Source organism: Saccopteryx bilineata, chromosome 4, assembly GCF_036850765.1.
Source record: "Saccopteryx bilineata isolate mSacBil1 chromosome 4, mSacBil1_pri_phased_curated, whole genome shotgun sequence".
Lineage (NCBI taxonomy): Eukaryota > Metazoa > Chordata > Mammalia > Chiroptera > Emballonuridae > Saccopteryx > Saccopteryx bilineata.
In genome coordinates this window covers 123,952,965-123,980,201 of record NC_089493.1, presented here as the reverse complement: position 1 = coordinate 123,980,201, position 27,237 = coordinate 123,952,965, and the positions used below count along the sequence as shown (strand labels likewise).

Below are 27,237 nucleotides of genomic sequence, written 5' to 3'. Positions count from 1 at the left end.
GAACAATGGAAGGAAAAGCCATTTTCTTTCTCATATGACAGGTGTTTGCTTAAACAACCAAGAATGTATATTGCAAAGCTGAACTAAAGCAATATAGGGGTTTATGAACTATTTAATACTGGCATATTGACATAAGTAGCCACAGTCGGATTTTGTGCTAACCAGTCTATTGTTTGCTTTTAAGCTTGTATTTTGCCAAAGTTGAGTTAAGACATTTAAAAATAAATTTTAGGGCTTTATTTATTCATTTGAGAGAGAGAGAGAGAGAGAGAGAGAGAGAAAGAGAGAAGGGGGGAGAAGCAGGAAGCATCAACTCCCATATGTGCCTTGACCAGGCAAACCCAGGGTTTTGAACTGGTGATGTCAGTGTTCCGGGTCGATGCTTTATCCACTGCACCATCACAGGTCAGGGGACTTCAAGAAATTAAAATCCTCCAATCTATTCAGCCTAAGACTTATGATATATTCTCAAATTTGAGCTTTGCTGCTCAGATTACAATAGGAGCTAACATATGATTATACACAATGTAAAGATTACTGCAGTTTATTTAACACTAAAATTTTTCATGCTTTATATACAATAAAATATATATCAATGATCACTTTTTAATGCTTTATTCATTGATTAAAAGAATATACATTTAACATAAACCATATAACATCAGTCATCAGGTCAAACATTCAGCTGATTTCCTTACAGTTTCTGTCAGGAGTTATTTATCTGAGCACACTTATAAAATCTCACCACATCTGGCATTTACACACACTGTGCCAGTGGATTCACACTACTGATGTACATATAAAATCTGCAGGGTATGTGCCCACTGGAGACAAAACAGTGCACACCTGTCAAAAGGTCATTTTAATATAAGATGGTAAAACCGTTTGTAAAACACATATAAACTTTTTCCATAAATAGAATCATATCTGGACATCTGTTGCATAAATTGTGTTTCCAAAGCTTACAATAGAGCAGCCAGGTCTCAGCACTGCTGGGCACCCATGTTGGCTACTTTATTATTGCAGACTGTCCTTTAACATTAAATGCACAACATTCGTACCACTTAAAACTAGGGTCAGGTGGAAGTCTCACAGAGACCACGTCTGTACCGCGGTTGCCCTGAAACAGTTAAATTGGCTTTTAAAGCCTCTCAGATATAACAAGGTTTTAAAACATACTTCATGGAATGTTCTTCATGTATCATATAGCAGCTCATACCTGTGATAGAACAAGCTTTCAGTTTTTTCTTTCTTCCTTTACATTCACTATTCACAGTGAAACAGGTGCATGTTTTTTTTCTTTTTTTTTGTTTTGTTTTTCAGAGTTCTGAGGTTGCTGACTGAGCCACAGCACAGCTGTGTACCACAGGTCGAAATTCGACCTTAAATATTACAATCTAGCAGTATTTGGCTAGCCTGAGTTGGCCGGCCCCTGCCAGCATGTGGGCACTTCTTCAGTTAAGTCTATTCTTTGGCAGCTGACACGCGCGCTGACAGAGAAAATCCAGTGACTTGTTGCTAGGGATTTCAGAACTAATGTTTGTCTGCAAGCATGTGTGTTTACAATTCTGGTTTTTTATTTTCTTTTAGGAGGTTTTACCCTGGAATATAGTTTATTTCTTCCTCCACTATTTTAAATCTGGACTTAAAAGCTAACTTGAATGTATAATATAATTGATAAAATCGTGTCAGACATAGTTTTTAAAAATCTAACAATTTGAGTATTTATGTTTATGTAAATGAATTTAAAGAAAGGGTTAAGCAATGTTCTAACCTAGCACTATACAAAATTCAGAATGGTAACTGGTGATACCGATTTTACATATGCAACAACAGTTAAAATATTGGCTTTTCTGCTAAAGATAATTCATTTGGGACATTATCCTCCCTTCCATTTCAAATAAAAATTAATGAAATGCTATTAGAATGCATGAATGCGGTGCATTACATACAAATCTACTAGGCTATGGATATAATCTATATATGTATAAAAATATTTTGGCTCCTGAGTTCTGAACTCTGACACACAAAGAATAAGAACATCAAAAAGGCAGAGTAACTCAGTGAAAAATAAAGTTAGCCAGCAACCTCAGACAACCTTCAGTTGTACATCCTTAAAGTTTTGTAATAAGTCCATTAACCGTGAAAGCCCTACACATTGTCACTTTGAACTTCTAAACCAATACCCGACTGCGTTCTTTGATCAAGAAATAGAACATACATATATAATTCTATGAAGCAATACTGATTGAACACAGCACAAAGGGATTAATTTACACTACTGAAAAAAACATAATAGGACCCTACTTGCATATGTAACCACAGGAATTGTACATTAAAAAAAAAAGCTAGATGTCTTCACTGAAGCTTTGCATCTCTCTGTAAAAATGACGATTTGGTTCAGTGAAGACACTGAGTGCTTCGATGTCCATGACTGCGTGCCAAGGTTGACCCAGGCCCAGGGATACCTGCTCAATAAGGTTATGCACTGGATCCACATCCTGGTCGGCCAGTTCACCTTGGTCAAAATCAATGCTTTCTTCAGTGACTTCAAGTACTTTTAGATCAGAGCCACGAAGACGAGCAATGGCGATGAGGTTGTGTGCCCACACTGTGTAACCTTAAAAATAAGCAAAACACAAGCACTGTAAGTGCCTTGTATTTTATTTTGTTTATATGATTAGTTTTTTCTGCAAATTTTTAGCCAGAAAATAAACCAAGAAGTTTGATGTCTCCAAGAACATTACTGTGGAAGGTGAATGGATGGTGCTGTAATACAATTTGATATAAACACATTTAGTAAAGTCAAATTATTTTTAAGTGAGAGGAGGGGAGATAGTGAGACAGACTCTCACATGCAGCCTGACCGAGATCCACCTGGCAATCCCCATCTGGGGTGAGATGCTCAATCAACTGAGCTATTTTTAGCACTGAAGCTGACAGGCTGGGACCAACTGAGCTATCCTCAGCACCTGGGGCCAATGCTTGAACCATTTGAGCCACTGGCTGTGAGAGGAGAAGAGGGAGAGAAAAGGGGGGAGGAGGGAGAGGAAAAGGAGAAGGAGGGGGGAGAAGCAGATGGTCACTACTCTTGCATGCCCTGATTGCCACTCAAACCTGGGACATCCATATGCCGAGTCTATGAAAAGAGTTAGATCCTCGAATCCAAGAAACAAACAGAACACGTAGTTATCTAAACCCAAACAGGCCTTTTCCAAGACACATGTAATAAAATTGTCAAAATTCAACAACAAAAGAATTCTCAAGGCAGCTAGGGAAAAGAAGAACATAACATAAAAAAAAGTCCACTAGGTTATCATCAGATTTCTCAGCAGAAATTCTATAAGACTCAAACATTCAAAGTACAGAAAGAGAGGATTACCAGCCAAGAATACTATATCTATCAAAGTTATCTTAAGGGAAATAAAATGTTTTCCAAACATATAGAAACTGAGGGAACTTATCACCAGAAAATGCCCACTGCAGGAAATACTCCAGGCGGTTATTTGACCAGATACAAAGAACAAAACAAATCCAAACTACAAGTAAAAGCTCCAAAAAGCTAACAATATAAACAAGCATACTCTGTGACAACAAAAACATAAAAAGAGGAAAGGATAAAGGTCTGAAGTAGTAAAGGTGAGGGAGGGCAGAAGCACTTATAAGACAAAGGACTCTTGTATACATGAAACGTTTTTCTCAAAAGCATTAACCCAAAATGCTGAGGTTGCTGGTTCAAAACCCAGGGCTTGCCCAGTCATGGCACATACCAAGAAGCAACTACCACGAGTTGACACGAATTGATGCTTCCTGATTCTCCCCCCTTCTCTCTCCTCTCTCTAAAATCAATAAATAAAATCTTTAAAAATAAAAGAGAAAACAGAAGAAAGAGGTATGGAAGAGCACCAAAAACCAAGCAAACAGACAAAAACACAAAAAGAGAACCAAAAAAAGACACTAAATTACTAGAAAACTAAACGTAAAATGCCTATAGGAAATCCTTACGCATCAATAATTACCCTAAATGTAAAAGGTCTGAACTCACTAATAAAGAGGCACAGAGTAGAAGATTGGATAAAAAACAACCCCAACCATATGATGCCTTTAGGAGGCACATCTAAGCTGCAAGGAGAAGAGTACACTGAAAATGAAAGGTTGGAAAATGATTCTCTAAAGAAAAAAATACCCAAAGAAAAGCAAGTAAAGTCATACTTATATCTGATAATACTGATTTCAAGACAACAAAGGTAACAAGAAACAAAGATGGACATTTCATAGTGATAAATGGAATATTACATCAAGAAGACATAATACTTCTTAATGGGCACTAAATCTGTGAGTCTCAGATTATAGAAGACAACTACTTATAAGTAAAAGGAGAAACAAGATAAAATCACAGTCATAGTTGGAGACCTACACTCCATGGACAACTTTAGTTAGATCATCCAAACAGGAATCAATAAAAAATATTGACCTTAAATGACACACTAGATCAAATGGACATAATTGACATTTACAGAACCTTTCACCCAGAACATCAGATTATACATTCTTTTTCAGTGCACATAGAACATTCTCAAGAATAGAAGATATTTTGGGTCAAAAAACTAGTCTCAACAAATTCAAGATTGAAATTATACCAAGCATATTCTCTGACCATCATGCTCTGAAATTAGAATTTAACTGCAAAAATAAATTTACATTACAATCAAGTGGGATTCATTACAGGAGCACAAGGATGGCTTAACATATGCAAATCTATCAATGTGATAAACAAGATAGACAAAACAAAGGACAAAAATCAAATGATCTTGCAATAGATGCAGAAAAAATATCTGATAAGAAACAACATATTTATGTTTAAAACACGCAATAAGCTTGACCTGTGGTGCCGTAGTGGATGGAGCAACAACCTGGAATGCTGAGGGCCCCCTTTGAAACACAGGGCTTGTCCAATCATGGCACATATGAGAAGCAACTTAAACTGCTCACAAAAATTAGGGTGTATTTCAAAGTGAATATAAAGCAAAAAAAAAAAAAAAAAGCATTTGATTTCTTTTTATTAAAGAAGAACTTTAGAAAAGGAAACAAGTCAAAGTTGTTCAATTATGCAAATGAAATGCAAAACCAACCAACTTTTATTTCATTGGTGAAAATGCACTATACAAAAGGCTGCAAGTACTAGAGTATGTATCTGCATGTTCCTTGATCTTGAAAGTGCACATCCTGCCATTTCCCAGCCCTTGCAATGTCCCTGCTACACGATTTGCCTGAATTCAAAGCCTGGAGAATCACAGGACATCTTGAAGCTGGTCAAACACAGATGACAGTGGCAATAGCATTTGGAACATCTCAAAGCGTTTATCAGCAGACTGTGGAATCTCTTTCAAAAGACTGGCACAGTACGAAGGTGACAAAGGCAGGGTCACCCATCAGCCACAACAGCAAGAGATGACTGCTGCACGACCTTATTGGCAAGAAGGAATAGGCACAGCAATGCAACAGAGCTGCAGGGACAGTTTCTTGCTGCCACTAGAGGATGGATATGCACCCAGACCATATGAAATTGGCTCCATTGCGTGGACTACATGCCTGGTGACCAATGGTATGCATTCTGTTATGTGTTGAACACTGTAGAACCTATAGAAAGTGGGCTGATGAGTATCGTAATTGGACCCATGATGAGTGGTTAACTATCCTCTTCTCTGATGAGTCACAGTTCAGTCTACAGCCTGACAATCATCGTGTCCTGATCTGGCATGAATAAGGAACATGGGGAGAATCCACGTTTCAAGTGAGAAAAGAATTCCTTTGGTGGTGGTGGAATCATGGTGTGGGCTGGCATCAGCACTGGTGGTCACACCGACCTCCACGTCATTAGAAATGAATCATTAACTGCTGTCAGATATTGAGATGAGGTCCTGCACCCTACAGTGGTACCCTATGCTGGAGCAGTTGGAAACAACTTTCTTTTCATGGACAATAATGCAAGGCCCCACCACGCGCATCTTGTCAACCACATGCTTCAGGAGGCAGGAATCAAACGCATGGACTGGCCTTCACATTCTCCAGACCTGAATCCCATTGAACATACTGGGGATGCACTGGGAAGACATCTGGCAAACTGTCCAGTGCCTCCCACACTTCTTGAGCTGGAAGTTGTCCTGGAGCAAGAGTGGCAGAGGATCCCATAAGAACTGCTGGATGATCTGATCCTGTCCATACCCCATCGCTGTCAGCATGTTTTGTTTTGGTGGTCTTGGGTGACCATACACCCTAATGAACAGTCAATGTGTAGAACTCTTGTCCAGTTTGACATGCTTCTGTTCACCCCCACTAATATGTCACTTGCTACTCAATCACAATAATGGAGTTTGCATCTCATTTGCATAATTGAACTTTCTTTGACATTGTTGTTTGCTTTTCTGATGTTCTTGTTTAATAAAAAATATCAGCCCTGGCTGGTTGGCTCAGTGGTAGAATGTCGGCCTGGCGTGCAGGAGTCCTGGGTTCGATTCCCGGCCAGGGCACACAGGAGAAGCACCCATCTGCTTTTCCACCCCTTCCCCTCTCCTTCCTCTCTGTCTCTCTCTTCCCCTCCTGCAGCTGGGGCTCCATTGGAGCAAGGTTGGCCCAGGCACTGAGGATGGCTCTGTGGCCTCTGCCTCAGGCGCTAGAATGGCTCTGGTTGCAATGGAGCATAAATCTCTAGATTTATATGGATCCATTATAGACCTTGAATAGCCAGAGCAATCCTGAGAAAAATATTGTAGCCAGAGGTATCACACTATCTGACTTCAAATCATGCCCCAGATGGCAGAGCATCGCCCCCTGGTGGGCATGCCAGGTGGATCCTGGTCAGGTGCATGCAGGAGTCTGTCTGACTGCTTCCCCGTTTCCAACTTCAAAAAAAAAAAAAAAAAAAAAAATCAAAGACTTCTTTTTATCGCTTCAGATTCATTTTGAAATATCCCCTAATTTTGTGACCTGTGTACTACAAGTTGATGCTTCCCAGTTTGCCCCCCACCCATTTCTCTCTCTAAAAATCTATAAAAATGTATGAAAATATAAAACACTGAATAAAATGTGTATAGATGAAGAGTACCTCAACATAATAAAGGCCATATATGACAAACCATCAGCCAATACCATACTAAATGGTGAAAAACTGAAAGCTTACCCTCTAAATTCAGAAACAATTTACAGAACCTTTTATGCCAGAACATTGGATTATACTTTCTTTTCCAGTAGACATAAAACATTCTTAAGAATAAAGCATAAAATTGGGTCAAAAAACAAGATAAGGATGCCCACTCTCCACTCTTCTTCAATACAGTACTAGAAGACTTAGCCAGAGCAATAAGGCAAGAGAAAGAAAGAAAAGTCATCCATATTGAGAAAGAAGAAGTAAACGTATCGCTTTTTGCAGGTGACATGATCCCGTATATAGAAAACTCCAAAGACTACACTGAGAAACTATTAGAAACAAGAAACAAATACAGTCAAGTTGCAGGATACAAAATCAATATATAAAAGTCTACTGTTTTCCTATACATCAACAATGAAATTTCAGAAAATGAACTAAAAAACAAATTACTTTTACAATTGCAACAACAAAATACCTAGCCATAAACTTAACAAAGGATGTGAAGATCCTATCTACTGAAAACTATAAAGCATTACTAAAAGAAATTGAAAAAGATATAATTATTTATTTATTTATTTATTTATTTATTCATTTTAGAGAGGAGAGGGAGAGACAGAAAGAGAGAGAAGGGGAGAGGAGCTGGAAGCATCAACTCCCATATGTGCCTTGACCAGGCAAGCCCAGGGTTTTGAACCGGCGACCTCAGCATTTCCAGGTCGATGCTTTATCCACTGCGCCACCACAGGTCAGGCGAAAAAGATATAATTAAGTGGAAATTTTCCATGTTTATGGATCAGTAGAATCAACATAGTTAAAATGGCCATATTACTCAAAGCAAGATACAAATTTAATGGAATCCCCATTAAAATACCAATTCATTTTTAAAGAAATAAACAAAAATCTCTAGATTTATATGGATCCATGCAATCCTTAGAAAAATATTGTAGCCAGAGGTATCACACTATCTGACTTCAAATCATACTGTAGAGCCATGATAAACAAAACAGCATGGTATCGCCTGACCAGGCGGTGGCACAGTGGATAGAGCGTCAGACTGGGATGCGGAGGACCCAGGTTCGAGACCCTGAAGTTGCCAGCTTGAGCGTGGGCTCATCTGGTTTGAGCAAAGCTCACCAGCTTGGACCCAAGGTCATTGGCTCGAGCAAGAGTTTACTCGGTCTGCTGAAGGCCCATGGTCAAGGCACATGAGAAAGCAATCAATGAACAACTAAGGTGTCGCAATGAAAAACTGATGATTGATGCTTCTCATCTCTCTCCATTCCTGTCTGTCTCTATCTATCCTTCTCTCTGACTCTGTCTCTACAAAACAAACAAACAACCCCCCCCCCCCAGAACAGCATGGTATTGGCAAAAAAGCAGACGTACAGACCAATGGAACAGACTCGAGAGCCTTGAAATAAAACCACATATATATGGACAAATCTTTGATAAAGGAGAAAAACACACAACGGAGAAAAGAAAGCTTCTTCAATAAATGGTGCTGGGAAAACTGGAAAGCCATGTGTAAAAAAATAAAATGACTACAGTTTGTTCCTATGCATAAAAAATTAATTCAAGATGAATCAAAGGAGATTCCAAATGGTGACAGAGTAGGAGGATGTTCCAACTCTGGCCTCCCAGGACCAAATTGGAGTTACAACTAAATTTAAGAACAATAATCTTGAAAAACCAACCTCAGACTAAATGAAGTAGAGTTCATAACCAAGGAGTCACGGAAGCCACATTGAGACTGGTAGGAAGGGTGGAGATGCAAAAAGAGCTGTCCCCACTTCCAGGAATGAGCAGTGGCTGAAGGTCTGGAAGGACTGTCAGCTGTGAGGAGATCTGCTCTGAGAAGAGTGGGTCCTATGCCCCAGATTAGGACTCCCAGCCTAGAACACCAAAGTCTAGAAGAAATATCCACATAGTATTTGGTGGTGAGCGGAAGTGAAGTTTCTGTCTGTGAAAAGAGACAGTACTCAGAGACACAGGCACTGTCTTAAAGGGCCAACACAGAAAAATCTTGTTCACAGCCACTTACCTGGGGATGTGGCAAAGGGCTGAGAGGACTAGAGTTGTGTGAGGAGAGTGTGAAACTGGCAGCCTAGGGAGAGACACTGTGTGTGTGTGGGGGAATGGCCACCAGACTCCTCTGCTGAGTCATTCTCCAATAATGCAGTTGCCAACTTTCTTGGGTGGAGCAGTACCCTGTGTGCAGCATCAGCCTGGGGGAAAGCAACTGCCACACCTTTGGGAATCTCTCTTGCCCAGCCTGTGGAAATTGGGCCCTGTGGAGAGACGTAGCAGCCTTGGCCAGGAAGCAGGGGATGTCAGTGACTCTCGGTTTTCTGGCGCTGAGGCCGGAGCTTTTCCCCACAATTTCCCAAGAATATGACTGGTGATTCGGCCTCACGAGAGATTCAGTAGAAACTGGCTGGACTGTGGGTAGACCAAATCTCTGGATTTCAGAATCTCTGGATTTCAGAGGCCACATTCACTGTATTCCAAGTGGCCACACTTTAGGATAGACTGACACCTGGGACCCTGGGATGGGAGTCACACTGACCATATTTTGTAATCCCTAAGTTGCCCTGGCTCTAGACTCTATCAGAGGTTTTTTTCAGTTGCTGAGCCTAACAAGCAGCCAGCAGACAGAGAGGTAGCAGGTGGCAGCTGTCAGGGAAACTTGGGCCTTTTGCTGACTTTTCCCCAGGACTAGTGTGGGTAAAAGCCAGACTAGGTGTTTGATTTGGTATTTCCATGTGCACCTATGCCCAGCAGAGGCAGCAACAACCTCTGGTTTGCTTGTAGCTCCAAGAAGGTTGATAAGTGCCAGTCATGGCAGTGTCTTGCACTGATTTGCATTGGGTTCCCTCCTGGGAGGCCCAGGGCCGGCACATCCAGTGGCCAGCTGTGGAGAACATTGGAGGAGGACCCAACTACCCTTGCTGGTTGCGTGTCTCTGAAAGGAGGGCTTGTCGGACACTAGGAAAAGATGAGGCTAGTACTACTTTCTGTAGTCAGCACCTGCAAAGTGGCTTGCATTAGCACTGGATAGGGTGGAGCTTCACAGTTGGCCAACCTGGGTCCCAGATATCCTGCCTTGCTTGGGAGGTTCCACAGGGGAAAGGGAGAAAGGCTTAGAACACGGACATTGAAGGTGCTGGTGTCTTGAAGCCTATCTTTGGGACTGGTCGAGGGGCTTAGCCACTTTCTAGGGGGGCACGGTCAGCCCCAGTGAGGGACTCTCTTGTCTTCCTCCCTGAGACCAGGGTCTCACCAGCTGGAAGAAATTCTGCAGAGGGGCCTATTGGCCCTAACCAATGTGAACCTGCTGCTCACCTCACTGGGCAGAAACAGAAATGGAATAGCCAGCAGTGTCTAAGGGATTAGGCTCTGGAGTAGGGGCCACATTCTCTGTACTCAGTGCCTGTCCAAGAGACCTCCCAAGTAGAGGGTCTCACTAACACTGTCATCCTGACCTCAGCTGCCCTAATCCACCAAACTTGCAACCTGTAGAGGGGTTGGTGTGGCAAGGCCATATAAACCCACACTACACTCTTTCTAAATAAATAGTGGACAGAAATCTTATGGAACTTGGGCCCTTTTACAAGGCTGCTGTCAACTCTAAGCAGGAGGAAGCTGACCTTTATATCAATACATAGACTAACCCATCCCATACACACCTGGGCACAGAAAACACAGACACAAACAGTGAACACAGCAGTAGCTCCAGACAGGTTGCCCATGGTGGGTTATAGCAACCCATACCTGAACCCTGCACAAGATGACCCAGAATTAAGACAACCAGTAGTGGGTGGCAGAATGCACCAACACTAGACTCAGCTAGCTACATAAGCAGCACGCCCAAAGGAGGAATCTAGCAGGCACCAGACACTGTGAAGAATAAATATGCCCAACAGGACAGACACTGCACAGTTTCTAATACATGTGATCGAGGTTGACTGTTAGGCCAGCCAGCCTGAAGAGATAACTACACCCACTAAAGTACCAATTGCATTCAAGACTCACATACAACAGGAGGGTAAATGCAACTCTCAAGGAGCATTTCGAGAGCAAGGAACTCAGAGCCTGAAGGTTAGTACCACTGACCCCATCTTCCTCATACAAACACCACAACATATTTGGGAGTCAGAGCAGAGCTACCTAATATACAGAAAAAATGGTCAGATAAAGAAATATGATCCAAATGAATCAACTAGAGAAATCCTCAAAAAAGAACTACATGAAATAGAAATAACCAAACTACCAGAGAAGAGCTTAAAATAATGGTTATTAGGATGCTCAAAGATCTTAGAATAAGAATGGATAATCAGGTGAGAAGTTAGTAAGCATTAAAAAAGACATTGAAACCATAAAAAAGAACCAGTCAGAAATGGCAAATACAATATCTGAAATGAAGACTGCACTAGAGGGAATCAAAAGTAGGCTGGATGAAGTGGAGGATCAAATCAGTGATTTAGAGGACAAGATACATGTAATCACAAAAGCAGACTCTATGAGACCTCTGTGACAACACGAAAAGAAGAAACATCCACATCAAAGGGGCTCTTAAGGAACAGAGAACAAACAAGGGATAGAGAACTTCTTTGAAGAAATCATAGCTGAAAACTTCCCTAACTTGATGGAGGAAAAAGTCACACAAGCTCAAGAAGCACAGAGTTCAATTAAAGATGAACCCAAGAAGGCCCACACCAAGTAATATCACAATTAAAATGCTAAAGTTAAGAGGCAAAGAAAGAATATTAAAAGCTGCAAGAGAAATATAATTAATTACCAACAAAGGAGCCACCACTAAGGCTGACATATGACTTCTCAAGAGAAACACTTCAGACCAGAAGGGCTTGGCAAGAAATATTCAAAGTGATACAAAACAAGAGCCTACAACCAAGACTACTTTATCCAGAAAGGCTATCACTTAAAACTGAAGGAGAAATAAAGAGCTTCCCAGACAAAATAAGGCTCAAGGATTTCATTACCACCAAACCAGTACTGCAAGAAATGTTGAAGGGCCTCCTATAAGAGAAAAGAAAAAAAAAAAAGGGAAATCAAGAAAGAAGATTATAGGTTTAAAGAATAAAATGGCAATAATACATATAATAATAATCTTAAATGTAAATGGAATAAATGCTCCAATCAAGACAGGGTAGCTGCATGGATAAGAAAACAAGACCCATATTTCTCTTTTTTCCAGGTATCGTTTTAAGAGATCTGCGATTAGAGGATATATTTATGCTGTATATAAATATGTATATTTTCTCAAATTAATTTCAAATTCCATATTTGTGAAATGCCATCAATCCCATGTTGGAAGAAGAAATAGGGAACCTGAAGCAGAACACTTAGGGTAGAGATGTGACTTTCCACTTGTATGTGGTATACCACTTTAACTTTATTTATTTATGTATTTATTTTTTACAGAGACAGTGAGTCAGAGAGAGGGATAGACAGGGACAGACAGACAGGAATGGAGAGAGATGAGAAGCATCAATCATTAGTTTTTCATTGTGTGTTGCAACACCTTAGTTGTTCATTGATTGCCTTCTCATATGTGCCCTGACTGCGGGCCTTCAGCAGACCAAGTAACCCCTTGCTGGGGCCAGCGACCTTGGGTTCAAGCTGGTGGGCTCTTTGCTCAAACCAGATGAGCCCACGCTCAAGCTGGGGACCTCGGGGTCTCGAACCTGGGTCCTCCGCATCCCAGTCCGACACTGTATCCACTGTGCCACCACCCGGTCAGGCCCACTATAACTTTAAAAAGTACAAAAATGTGCAAATTAATTTGTTATAAAATTTGTTTTTTGTTTTTTTTACAGAGACAGAGAGAGTCAGAGAGAAGGCTAGACAGGGACAGACAGACAGGAATGAAGAGTGACGAGAAGCATCAATCATTAGTTTTTCATTGCGCGTTGCAACACCTTAATTGTTCATTGATTGCTCTCTCATATGTGCCTTGATCGTGGGCCTTCAGCAGACCGAGTAACCCCTGCTCAAGCCAGTGACCTTGGGTCCAAGCTGGTGAGCTTTTGCTCAAACCAGATGAGCCTGTGCTCAAGCTGGTGACCTCGGGGTCTCGAACTGGGTCCTCGGCATCCCAGTCCGACACTCTATCCACTGTGCCACCACCTGGTCAGAGCATAAAACATTTTAGTCATAATATTCATATCACATTTTAGTGAACAACAGTCACCTACCATGAATTGCCAGAAGAGAGAGCTTTGTGCACCTCCACGCTAATAAAACCAATGGATCTTCGTTTCGGTTGTCACTAAGATCTGGAAAACCAGATGTGTCAATCACATCATTCATTAATATAAAATGAGTGAGAAACTTGTCATACTGCCTAGATATAAGATCAACAATAGCTCCTGAAACACAAGTGATGTAGCTGTCAAAATGAATTCTCTCTAGTGGTATACTAGGTTTCAGAATCTTTAACATATCTTCACTCTTGGTATCAAAAGCCATTATATAGACCCGAAGGCTGGTGCTCTTTCGTGACAAGGCTTTCCAATGCTCATCATTTGGCATGTTGTCCAGAGACTTGTGCATCACGGAAACATTGTGGACCAGGAGAGACAGTCGCTGTAAAGGCACATGGTTGCTGTCAGTTAAGACTCTTGCCATCTCAGCTGTGAAGTCGCAGAAATCCAGGGCAAGTGAGTGCAGATTCACAAACCGCTCTAGTTCCACAGCAGTGATAAGGGTGCTGTTACCAGGGATATTGTTGTCCAGTAAACTCAGGTGCTCCATGGTGTTGGCAATAGAGTTTGAGAGAGATGACAGTGATGTTGGGGTAACTATTTCCAGCATAAACCCACAGGATAGCCATTTCAGTTGCCTACTATTACTCAGTATTTCTTCAAACAGCTGCTGAATTCTGTAAGAAAAACACATGACACAACAATCCTGTTAACATTTAGCTCTAATCTTGTCTTTTGAAAACAGGCAATGAAATTGCATGCAAAGTTAAGATTCATTTTCTCTCACTGGTTAATTTTTATCCAGCCCACAAGTATTATTATAAATGTATTAATATATATTGAATAATATGTATTAAACATATAGATAAGATAAATATACATTAAGGGAAAGCGGCATTTTATACCAGTATGGCAGAAAAGAGTGGTGATATACAATTTATGTTATAGCAAAAGCAAGCAAAGAAATAAGTTTTACAAAGCAATAATTACCCAGAAAATTCTTTGACTCACCTTAAAATTTATGATATGGAATGGCATATAATGATTACTGTTTATCATAGTTAAGACATTTCCAGAAAGTTATTTTTAGAAAAATAATCATTACTCTTCTGATCATATCCTACAATTTTTCAAAAAACTGAAATTATTATAACATAAACCCCTTTCTACTAACTATGTAACTTACTGCTTAATTTTTTTGCCATCAGGGTCCACCTTGCTGAGGTATGTATTTGACAAATTTCCTTGCTGTTGTAGAACACTTATGTCTCCAAAAAGGCTAAACTTCTGGAGGTTCCTATAAGAAAAATAATTTAAAATGATTGTCTAAATAATTAATATATAAAAATATAAATATTAAAAATAAAAATACTCAGAAGGGGTATTCTAGGAAAGTTTCTACTTTGGAACTCACTTAGAATCCAATTGAATACTTTCAGATTGATTTTTACATACAATGGAAAGCAATGTGATACAGGAGAAACAGCATAGTCTCTAAAAAGTGAGGACTGGGGTATGACATTAGTTCAGGAACTCAATATTTTAATGACTATTGAAAAGTCTCTTAAAGTCCCTGAGACTGAATTGTTTATCAGTAATAATAATAATACCTACCTTAAAAGGGTTAGGGATGAATAAATGACAAAATGACATATGAAAGAACTGTATAAGCTCTAAGTTTTATACAGATATTAATTATAAAAATTTCCCAAACCAGTTAACACATTCGATGCTCAAGAGTGGAGCACAGTCCTGAAGATATCTTCTTAGTAAGAAGTACTCTTTGGCCTAACTGGTGGTGGCACAATGGATACAACATTGACCTGGGATGCTAAGGTCCCAGGTTCGAAACCCTGAGGTCGCTGATGTGAGCGCAGGGTCACTGGCTTGAGCCCAAAGGTCACTGGCTCGGCTTGAGCTCCTAGCTGAAGGCACATATGAGAAGCAATTAATGGACAACTAAAGTGCTCAACTATGAGTTAATGCTTCTCATCTCTATCCCTTCCTGTCTCTCTCTTGCTCATTAAAAAAAGAACAAGGGATAAAAATAGAAGAAATATTCTTGGACTACAATCTAGAGAAACTTTGTCAGTTTTATGATCAAAACTATATAGCTTATGATCAATAGAGGTAAAGAAATTATGTAAAAATCTTTCAGTTTTAGATAATTTTAGTTACAAAACATATTTTTATAATAGTGAAATTCTAAATAAAGCAGGAATAAACTAATAACTGGATAGCGATATAAAGCTTAAATGCCAATGATAACCAACTAGAGAGTCCACCTATAACAAAACTAGGATAACTTTAATAAAGAAACGTATAACCCACAGGAGTGATAAGAGTTAAATAAATGAAAAATAATATTTGATAGTATGCCAGTTTTCCAAAGTAATAACTTTAGTTTCACTAAAAAGCCTGATGACTCTAAAATTTAGCTTGAAGAATAATAATGAATTTATTCATTCACTGTGTGTTCTATCGGAGACAAAACAGCAATCAAGTGCTGTGAAGGACAAGCATATGGTGTCACTATCATGGGGGTGGTATCTGACACTGTGTAAGTCAGAGAGCCTTTGTTAAATAAACTGATTAAAAGGGGATCTTAGGGAGGCCCTGGCCAGCTGGCTCAGCAGTAGAGCATTGGCCTGGCGTGTGGAAGTCCCAGATTCGATTCCTGGCCAGGGTACAAAGGAGAAACACTCATCTGCTTCTCCACCCTTCACCCTCTCTTTTCTCTCTATCTCTCTCTTCCCCTCCCACAGCCAAGGCTCCATTGGAGCAAAGCTGGCCTGGGCGCTATAAGGCTGGCTTCATGGCCTCCACCTCAGGTGCATTCTAGAACGGCTTCCGCAGCAACAGAGCATCACCCCCTGGTGGGCATGCCGGGTGGATCCCGGTTGGGCGCATGCGGGAGTCTGTCTTTCTGCCGCCCCTCACTTCTCATTTCAGAAAAATACAAAAAAGAAAAAAAAAAAGATCTTAGGGATACTTGGGAGTTAACAAGGAGGAGGGTGAGGAAGGTGTTACAGGACTAAGGAAATGTACGTATATAGTCTCTAAAATCATGCTAAGGGCAGCAAAGTGAGCTTAAGACAGTGAAAGGAATCCAGAGTCCAGAAATGAAATGTGGCTGTAGAGATATATAAAGTTCTATGTCAAATAAAATTCTGGTTTTTGTTGTCAAAACAATGAAATACCCCAAAATGGTTTTAAGCAGGAAATAACAAGATTAAGTTTGTGTCTGGAAAACACTGCTGCAGTGTTAGAACAACCTGAAAAGAAGTAGAGTCAAATTAGGAAGACTGTTAAGAGAGTATTTTACAATAGTTAACAGAGATGAGAAATAATGGTAGCTTAAACTGGGTTTTTGGTGGGACAAGTGAAGAAAACGGACATTCGTAAAGCTGCATTTAGGAACTACGATGAACAGAAAGGCGTGCTGGATTAGATATGGGGAGGGGTGAGGGAGAGACAGTAGTCAAGAATAATTCCTAAATTTTCTGAGTTGTGGAACTGCAATGATGGTAGAGCTTTTCATTTAGATAGGGATTCTTAGAAATGAATCAGTAATTAATTAGTTTTTTTGGGGGGGGGCAGGGGAAGAGAAGTGACGTGGTAGAATATTTAGATTATGAACTCTACTTTGCATATGTTGAGCTTGAGGTTTCTGAAAAGCAGGCAAAAAGTTAAGTTGTGAGGAACTTCAACAATTAAACTAGAGAAGAATGAGGCTACAGAGGAGGGGTCAGAAGTTAGAGAAAACTGAGGAGAGTGGAGATCACAGAGACAAAGGATAACCGCTTTACAAAGAATATTGTGATCAGAGCAGTGTCAAATACTGCTTTGAGGTTTTATAAGGACTATATATGTCCATTTGGCTTAGCAACATGGTATTCAGAATGGAGCAACAAGGTATTCATTTTATGTGGTGTGATGAGATCCGATTGGATGTGAGGAAAGAGATAGTAAATACAGACAAATCTTTAAAAAACTTGCTGTGAAAAGGAGAGACGCAAGGGCTTCTCAATAGACTAAAGATTTCTGTAGATACCATTACATACTAAAACATCAAATCAAGGTAAAATTAGTATGAAAGTGCAACAAAATTTCATTTAAGTTCTGAGGGATATGAATTCCTAAACTCAGAAATAACTGAATAAATTAGAAAGAAAAAAATTAGATTACATAAAAACAAAAACTTGATATTTAATAATAGCACATCTCACTAAAAAGGAAAAACCAACATAATGAGAAAAACATGTAAGAAGTATTAGTTACTTTATATATCTATATCTATATCTATATATCTATATCTATATCAATATATAAATAAAAGAATCCCATATAAATAGAAAATAAAACATTAAGAATCCCACTGGTAAATGGGGAAAGGTTATAAAACAGCCAATGTAGAACATATCAAAGAAAATGTTAGAAGGATATAAACTGTTTTTTCTTGACTTCTAAAAAATTCTAAATTAGTCACTCTAGTCGATTTAATCATCTTTCCATGTGACTACCAGAAAAACTGTACTCTTAAAAATATTTTGAAGGAAGACATCATCTTAAAAATAAATGATTTATACCCATTGGAAAAAAAAGGATGTATAAACTGCTGTTGTGAGGATAGTTACCATATCAACCTCTAAAGGACACATTAGTATATATACTATATAACTATGATTGTCTTTATAGTATTTTCCTTTTTACCCTTCTTTATTCAGAAGTTGCCACTACATCAATGAATTACAAAGAGGCTAATCTGCTTCTCATAACTTCTTCTAGAAAGAAAAATAAATTTAAAGACTTCCAAAAGAATGATTTTTGGAAAATATGAGTTGTTATACAATGTAGAAAATAAAAATCCCATTCAATTTCTAATAGATTCAGAGAGGAGGAACCTATAAATTCATATAATCCCAATATTTTTCTCCCTTTAACTCAGCTTCCATTGATTACTATTGTATATCTGTAAACTGTCCTTGTGGTATTAAAAAACATGATAAACTTTTACTTCTTCCATAAAGGATTAAACAGCCATCCCAATATAACTTCTTTCCACTGTAAACAACTAGGAAACTGTTCAAAACCTATGAAACAACTGTTTTCAAAAACTAGACAGTAAACAATTCAGGACTGTGATCCCTGAAAGAAGAGAAAAATGAGATAAGAACTGTCATTGACTCAGTTAATAACCTGGAGAGTTTTTAGGCTGTATCACAGTGTGGAGGAACCCTGAATCCAGTAGTCTCCCTGAGTTGAGGAGACAGAGAGTTTGGGGAGCCCGAAGTGGCTACAATTTGCAGGGCAGAGTACCAGAGATAAAGGAACTGCACAGAGAGAGCACCACCGATTTGCAAAGGGATATGCCAAGACATTACCCAAGTCTTTGGTTGAGTAATGATCTTCACAAGTGTGGTGTGAAACTGCAGAAGGCTAGAGAAAGAACACTGGAAAGTAGTGGAGCATACACAGTGGTGGGAAGAGTTTATGTTCTCACCAGCCAAAGTTAAGAGACACTGTAATACAAGGGCATTGGGTAGAGTTCTTAGAAAAGCCATGCCTTATTTATTAGTGGAGACTAAGCCCTAGATAAAGGGTATTCTGGATCTGCCCTGACAAAGCTTAAAAGCAAAGTTCAAAAGGATTAAATTGATTTCACATAAATTAACTATGTGTCAGATCAAAGCCCAATACTCTATAAAGGAATAAGAATAATTAAAAAATACAGGACTCGCCTGAGCAGGCAGTGGCGCAGTGGATAGAGCGTCGGACTGGGATGTAGAGGACCCAGGATCAAGACCCTGAGGTTGCCAGCTTGAGTGCGGGCTCATCTGGTTTGAGCAAAGCTCACCAGCTTTGAACCCAAGGTCGCTGGCTCCAGAAGGGGTTACTCAGTATGCTGAAGGCCCACAGTCAAGGCACATATGAGAAAGCAATCAATGAACAACTAAGGAGCCGCAACAAAAAACTGATGATCGATGCTTCTCATCTCTCTCCGTTCCTGTCTGTCTGTCCCTATCTATCCCTCTCTCTGACTCTCTTTCTGTCTCTGTAAAAAAACAACAAAAAACCCTAACATAATTAAAATAAATAAAAATTAAAAAAAAATACAGGACTCAATAATGTAAAAAATGCCTGGCATCCAAGCAAAATATCAGACATAAAAAGGAAAAATGACTCATAAGTGGGAAAAAAATGAATCAACAGAAGTACCCAGAAATGACATGAAAAAATTAGCAGGCAAGGAACTTAAAACTATTAGAAATATGCTTCATTTGGTTGGAGTGTCATCCCAAAGCACAAAGTTTGCCAGTTTGACCCCTGGTCAGGGTACATACAGAAACAGCTTGAGGTTCCTGTCTCTGTCTCTCCCTGCCTCTCTCACAAAGAAAGAAAAACAATATGCTGCATAATATTACCTATCAATAAAAAGGCACATGGATTGGAAAGGTAAAAGTAAAACAATCTTTATTTGCCAATTATTTGATAACTTTTACAAAAAAATTCTAAGGAATCTAAAAAAAGCTATTAGAATTAATAAGTTAGTTTTAATAATATAAGGTCACAGGATAAAAGGTCAATACGTAAAAATCAATTATCTTGTATACGCCAACAATGAACATCTAGAAATTGAAATAAAAAAGTACTATTTGCAATAGCATAAAAAATATGAAATAGTTCCTCACCCAATACTCCCCATCCCAACAACTGTCAGCCTACTCTCTATATATGAGTCTGTTTCTATATTGCTTGTTAGTTCATTAAAAAAATACTTAAGAATAAATATAATAAAAGTACATATAAAGCTACAAAACACTGTTGAAAGAAATCAAAGAACTAAATAAAAAAACAGACTACGTTTAATGGAAGACTATTAATATGCTGTAATATTGTTAGTATGTTAGCTCATACAAATTATCAATAGAGTCAATATAATTTCGATCAAAATCCAGCAGGCTGTTTCTAAAAATTTTAAGAAAAAGTAAATGAATTAGAATAGCCAAAACAATTTTGAAAAGAACAAAGTTAGATTACACATACTACCTGAATTCAAGACTCTAAGCAGCAGATTATAGACAGAGTGAGACTGGTGAGACTAGCTTAAGCACAGATACAGCAATTAACAGAACAGAGAGACCAGACTAGGTTCATGCATATATGGCTATTGTATACACATGTTTAATTTTGTTTAAGATAATGATACATAAAATGAAAATCAGAAATTCTGAAAAATTTGGAAAGTAAGTCTAGTGTAAAAAGGATAGTCTTCAAAAAATGGTGCTAGAACAATTAGATCCTTAGCCCATACAATCTAGAGAAATTTACTTGAAATGGATCATATACCTAAACCTGACAGCTAAAATTACAGTACTGTTTAAGAAAATACAGGAGAGTGGCTTTGGATTAGGCAAATATTTTTTAGATCAGAGACAAAAAGCATAAATCACTAAAGGAAAAACGATAAATTGATTTTTATCAAAATTAACACCTATATGCTTTGCAAAAGATAGAGAAGAAAATGAAAAGGCAAGGAACAGACTAGAGAAAATATTTTTAGGGCATAATTTAAAAAACCTGTATTCAAAATATATAGTGAGCTCTTTACAACTTAATTATTAATAAGACAAAGCAGCCAGTGAAAATATGGGCAAAATATGTGAACAGACATTATACCAAGGAAGACATACAAAAGGCAAATAACACATCAAAAAATGATTATCCTAATTATTAGGGAAATGAAAATTAAAACCTCAATGAGATAACACACATACTAGAATGTTTAAAATTAAAAAGTCTGATTATACTAAGTGTTGTAAGGCATGCAAAGCAATTAGAACTCTTATCCATGCTGCTGGGAGTGCAATAGACTACAAACTAATACACTCTGAATTCAGTATGGAGCCTTTTCAGACTGGCTTTTTTCACTTAGCTGTATGCACTTAAGTTTCCTCCATGTCTTTTCATGGTGTGATAGCTTATTTTTTTTTCTAGTGCTGACTCTTTTTTTTAAATTTATTTTTTATTTTTTTAACAGAGACAGAAAATCAGAGAGAGGGATAGTTAGGGACAGACAGACAGGAATGGAGAGAGATGAGAAGCATCAATCATCAGTTTTTCCTTGCGACACCTTAGTTGTTCATTGATTGCTTTCTCATAGGTGCCTTGACTGTGGGCCTTCAGAAGACCAAGAAACCCTTGCTTAAGCCAGTGACCTTGGGTTCAAAGCTGGTGAGCTTTGCTCAAACCAGATGAGCCCATGCTCAAGCTGGTGACCTCGGGGTCTTGCACCTGGGTCCTCTGCATCCCAGTCCGACGTTCTATCCACTGCGCCACCACCTGGTCAGGCTAGTGCTGACTCTTGACAACTACTGAACTTTTTACTGTTTCCATAGTTTAACCTTTATCACAGCAACTTTTTACACAGGGGGCCAGTTCACTGTCCCTCAGACCGTTGGAGGGCCGGACTATAAAAAAACTATGAACAAATCCCTATGCACACTGCACATATTTTAAAGTAAAAAAACAAAACGGGAACAAATACAATATTTAAAATAAAAAACAAGTAAATTTAAAATCAACAAACTGACCAGTATTTCAATGGGAACTATGCTCCTCTCACTGACCACCAATGAAAGAGGTGCCCCATCTGGAAGTGCGGTGGGGGCAGGATAAATGGCCTTAGGGGGCCGCATGTGGCCCGTGGGCTGTAGTTTGGGGACCCCTGCTTTATCAGATGTCATATAGTTGTAATCATACAGTATTTAGCCTTTACAGATTGGCTTCTTTCACTTTCAAGGTTCTTCCATGTCTTTACCTGGCTCAATAACTAGTTTTTTTTTTGGTTTTTTTTTTTTAGCGAGAGACAGAGAGGGACAAGAATGGAGATGAGAAGCATCAGTTCTTCGTGTGGCACCTTAGTTGTTCATTGATTGCTTTCTCATATGCCTTGATGGGTGGGCTCCAGCAGAGTAAGTGACCCCTTGCTCAAGCCAGCAACCTTGGGCTTTAAGCCAGCGACCATGGGGCTGTGTCTATGATGCCACACTCAAGCTGGATGAATCCACACTCAAGCAAGCAACCTTGGGGTTTCAAACCTGGATCTTTTGCACCCTAGTCTGATGCTCTATCCACTGTGCCACCGCCTGGTCAGGCGATGGCTTTTTAATGATAGCTCATTTAAAAAAAATGCAGAATAATATTCCATTGTGTGGCTATTTATTTATTCATTCACCTACTGAAAATCACCTTGGATTCCAATTTTGTCTGTTAAGAACAAAGCTGCTATAAACATCTCTATGCAAGGTTTGGTGTGGACAAAGAAGTTTTCAACTCTTTTGGGTAAATACCAAGGAGCATGATATTTGGATCATATGGAGTAGGTTTAATTGTGTAAGAACCTGACAAATTGTCTTTCAAAATGACTGCATCATTTTGCATTCACACCAGCAACAAATGAGGGTTCCTGTTGTTCCATACCTTTGCCAGCATTTGGTGTTGTTTTAGATTTTGATTTTGGCTATTCTAATAAGTTTGTAGTGGTGTCTTTTGCTTTAATTTGCATTTTCTTGATGACACACCATGTGGAATATTTTTTCAAATGTGTATTTGTGACTTATATATCTTCCTTGATGAAGATATATACATGGCTGTTAAGATCTTTGGCCCACTTTTATTTATTTATTTATTTATTTATTTATTTATTTATTTATTTATTACAGAGACAGAGAGTGAGTCAGAGAGAGGGATAGACAGGGACAGACAGGAATGGAGAGAGATGAGAAGCATCAATCATTAGTTTTTCATTGCGCACTGCAACACCTTAGTTGTTGGCCCACTTTTTAATAAGGCTGTTTGCAATTCCTTATTGTTGAATTTTTTTTTTTTTGTATATTTTGGTTAACAGCCCTTTATCAGATATGTCCTTTGTAAATATTTTGTCCCAGTCTATGGCTTCTCTTTTAAATTTCTTGACAGTGTCTTTCACAGAACTGAAAATTTTAAATTTATTTTTATTGACTTGATAGAGGAAGAGAGAGAGAAACATTGATTTGTTGTTCTACCAATTTAGGCATTCACTGGTCGATTCTTGTATATGTGCTGACCAGGAATTGAATCTGTAACCTTATTGTGTTGGGATGACGCCCTAAACCAGGGGTAGTCAACCTTTTTATACCTACCGCCCACTTTTGAATCTCTGTTAGTAGTAAAATTTTCTAATCGTCCACCAGTTCCACTGTAATGGTGATTTATAAAGTAGGGAAGTAACTTTACTTTATAAAATTTATAAAGCAGAGTTACAGCAAGTTAAAGCATATAATAATAATTACTTACCAAGTACTTTATGTAAAGTACGGATTTTCACTAAGTTTGGCAGAATAAATCTTTATAAAACAACTTACTATAGTAGAATCAAATCTATCTTTTTATTTATACTTTGGTTGCTCCGCTATCGCCCACCATGAAAGCTGGAACGCCCACTAGTGGAAGGTAGGGACCAGGTTGACTACCACTGCTCTAAACCAACTGAGCTAGCTAGCCAGTGCTGACATTTTAAATTTTAATGAAGTCCAGCTTATCAATTCTTCTTTCCATGGATGTACCTTTGCTGATATATCTAAAATGTCATCACCAAACCCCAGATCATCTAGATCAGTAGTTTTCAACTGTGAATCTATGGACGGGTGCTGGTCCACCAGAAATTTTTTGCCAGTTGGTGAAAGAGTTAACGACACTGATGTTGTATGAAAATTACAGAATCTATAATCATTGGGACCAGTGGTTGAAAACCACTAATCCAGATTTTCTACTATGTTATCTTTTGGGTATTTTATAGTTTTGTGTTTTACATTTAGGTCTGTAATCCAATTTGAGTTAATTTTTGAACATTGGTTATATTTATGTGGGTCTATTTCTGGGCTCTGTTTTATTTGTCTCTTCTTTCACGAACACCGAAGTGTCTTGACTACTGTAGCTTTATAGTAAGTCTTGTAATCAGGCAGTGTCAGTCCTCTGTCTATGCTGTTCTCCTTTTTTTTTTTTTTTTTGCATTTTTCTGAAGCTAGAAACAGGGAGAGACAGTCAGACAGACTCCCGCATGCGCCTGACCGCGATCCACCCGGCACGCCCACCAGGGGCGACGCTCTGTCCACCAGGGGGCAATGCTCTGCCCATCCTGGGCGTCGCCATGTTGCGACCCTCCTGGGTGTCGCCATGTTGCGACCAGAGCCACTCTAGCGCCTGGGGCAGAGGCCACAGAGCCATCCCCAGCGCCCGGGCCATCTTTGCTCCAATGGAGCCCTGGCTGCGGGAGGGGAAGAGAGAGACAGAGAGGAAGGCGCGGCGGAGGGGTGGAGAAGCAAATGGGCGCTTCTCCTATGTGCCCTGGCCGGGAATCGAACCCGGGTCCTCCGCACGCTAGGCCGACGCTCTACCGCTGAGCCAACCGGCCAGGGCTATGCTGTTCTCCTTTAAAGCTATGTTGGCTGTTCTGATCTTTGCTTCTCCTTAAAATTTTAGAATCAGTTGTCACATATACACATATATGTATAAATACAACATACATTCACATACCCTTTAAATTTTTTTCTTTACTGTGTTTACATGTACAACCCGTTTCTGTCAGTAACATTTTATTTACAAATGATTTTCAGCATAAGTTCGGGGATGTAGGGGAGATGTGCTTCCTAATTGAGATTTACTGTCTTTTAGAGACCACAGAAATGAAACAGTAAATGTACTGGGTTTAAGATGGAGAAAGGGAGTTAATTAGATTTATTGTGATCATTTTGCAACATGTACATGTATCAAATCATTATGTTGTACACATGAAACTCATATGTTATATGTCAGTTATACCTCAATATTAAAAACCCCACAAAAACCGGCCAAGGTGGTAGCGCAGTGGATAGAGTGTTGACCTAGGATGCTGAGGACCCAGGTTCGAAACCCCGAGGTTGTTGGCTTGAGTGCGGGCTTATCTAGCTTGAGTGTGGGCTGCTGACTTGAGCCTGGGATCAGTGACATAACCCCACGGTTGCTGGCTTGAGCAAGAGGTCACTGGCTTGGCTGGATTTGCCTGGTCAAGACACATATGAGAAAGCAGTCAATGAACAACTAAAGTACCACATGAAGAGTTGATACTTTTCATCTCTCTCCATTCCTGTCTCTCTGTAACCCCCTCTGTCTTTCTCGTATGCACTAAAAAATAAAACAAACAAAAAAAACCCCCTCAAAAATAAAATAAAAACCAAGAAATGATGGGGAAATTGACAGAATTTTTAAAAAATTAAGTTCTATGTTCAGTTACTCTTGATGACCAGAATATTTTTTTTAAAAATGAGTAAACTGCATATACTTTGAGTTTATAGGGAACTTAAAAATATTCAACATAACTGAATGTCTAAAAAAGGGTGTAAAAATCATTTCCTTTAAATACAATATATATATTGTCATGATATGATTTTTAAGTAACTTCATTTTTTAAAGGTGGATTCAAGTTTATAACAAAATTGAGGAGCTATTTACCACCTATTCCCATGTGAATAACCTCCCGATTCTCAACATCACTCACCAGAATGATATCTTTTTTTTCCACCAAGGATGAACCTACACTGACAGATCATTATTACCTCAAGTATATAGTTTACCTTGGGTTCACTCCCAGTGTTGTACATTCTGTGAATTTGGATCAATGTATAACGACATATGTCCACTACTGTAATATAGTTTTTCACTGCCCTAAAAATTCTCTGTGCTCCACCTATTCAGATCTCTCCTCTCCCCACCTCTGGCAACCACTTACCTTTCGATTGTCTCCATAGTTTTTCTTTCCCTAGAGTCTCATATACACTGCTCACAAAAATTTGGGGATATTTCAAATTAAAAATGAAGTGATAAAAAGAGAAGCGTTTGATTTTTTTTATTAAACAAGAACATCAGAAAAGCAAACAAGTCAAAGAAAGTTGTTTGATTATGCAAATGAGATGCAAAACCAACTTTTATTTCATTGGTGAAAATGCACTATACAAAAGGCTGCAAGTACTGTAGTATCTGCATGTTTCCTGATCTTGAAAGTGCACATCCTGTAATTTCCCAGCCCTTGCAATGCTTCTGCAACATGATCTGGAGAGCCACAGGACGTCTTGAAGCTGGTCAAACACAGACGACAGTGGCAACAGCATTTGGAACATCCCAAACCATGAGTAGCAGACAGTGGAATAGCTTTCAAGAGACTGGCACAGTACGAAGGTGACAAAGGCAGGGTCACCTATCTGCCACAACAGCTAGAGATGACTGCTACTTGATCTTACTGGCAAGAAGAAACAGGTGCAGCAATGCAACAGAGCTGTGGGGACAGTTTCTTGTTGCCACTAGACAATGGATATGCACCCAGACCATACAAAATCAGCTCAATCGTACTGGACTGCATGCCTAGCAACGAATGGTGTGCATTCTGTTATCTGCTGAACATCGTAGAACCCACAGAAAATGGGCTGATGAGAATCATCACTGGACCAATGATGAGTGGTCAACTGTCCTCTGTTGAGTCACGGTTCAGTCTGCAGCCTGACAATCATCGTGTCCTGATCTGGCATGAATAAGGAACATGGGGAGAATCCACGTTTCAAGTGAGAAAAGAATTCCTTTGGTGGTGGTGGAATCATGGTGTGGGCTGGCATCAGCACTGGTGGTCACACCGACCTCCACGTCATTAGAAATGAATCATTAACTGCTGTCAGATATTGAGATGAGGTCCTGCACCCTACAGTGGTACCCTATGCTGGAGCAGTTGGAAACAACTTTCTTTTCATGGACAATAATGCAAGGCCCCACCACGCGCATCTTGTCAACCACATGCTT

The 27,237-nt window shown here is 39.2% G+C and overlaps 1 protein-coding gene across 1 annotated transcript in view; it reads right to left on the bottom strand.

Moving 5' to 3' along the window:
* Positions 1-528: 528 nt before the first annotated feature.
* FBXO33 (F-box protein 33) overlaps positions 529-27,237 on the bottom strand; it is a 38,032-nt gene continuing 11,323 nt past the window's right edge. Inside the window, exons 2-4 of the mRNA XM_066277878.1 lie at positions 14,558-14,668; positions 13,363-14,048; positions 529-2,620 (exon numbers count right to left, since the gene is read on the bottom strand). Of these exons, the coding sequence (XP_066133975.1) occupies positions 2,349-2,620; positions 13,363-14,048; positions 14,558-14,668 (1,069 nt within the window). The 3' untranslated portion in view covers positions 529-2,348. The remainder of the gene's footprint in view (positions 2,621-13,362; positions 14,049-14,557; positions 14,669-27,237) is intronic.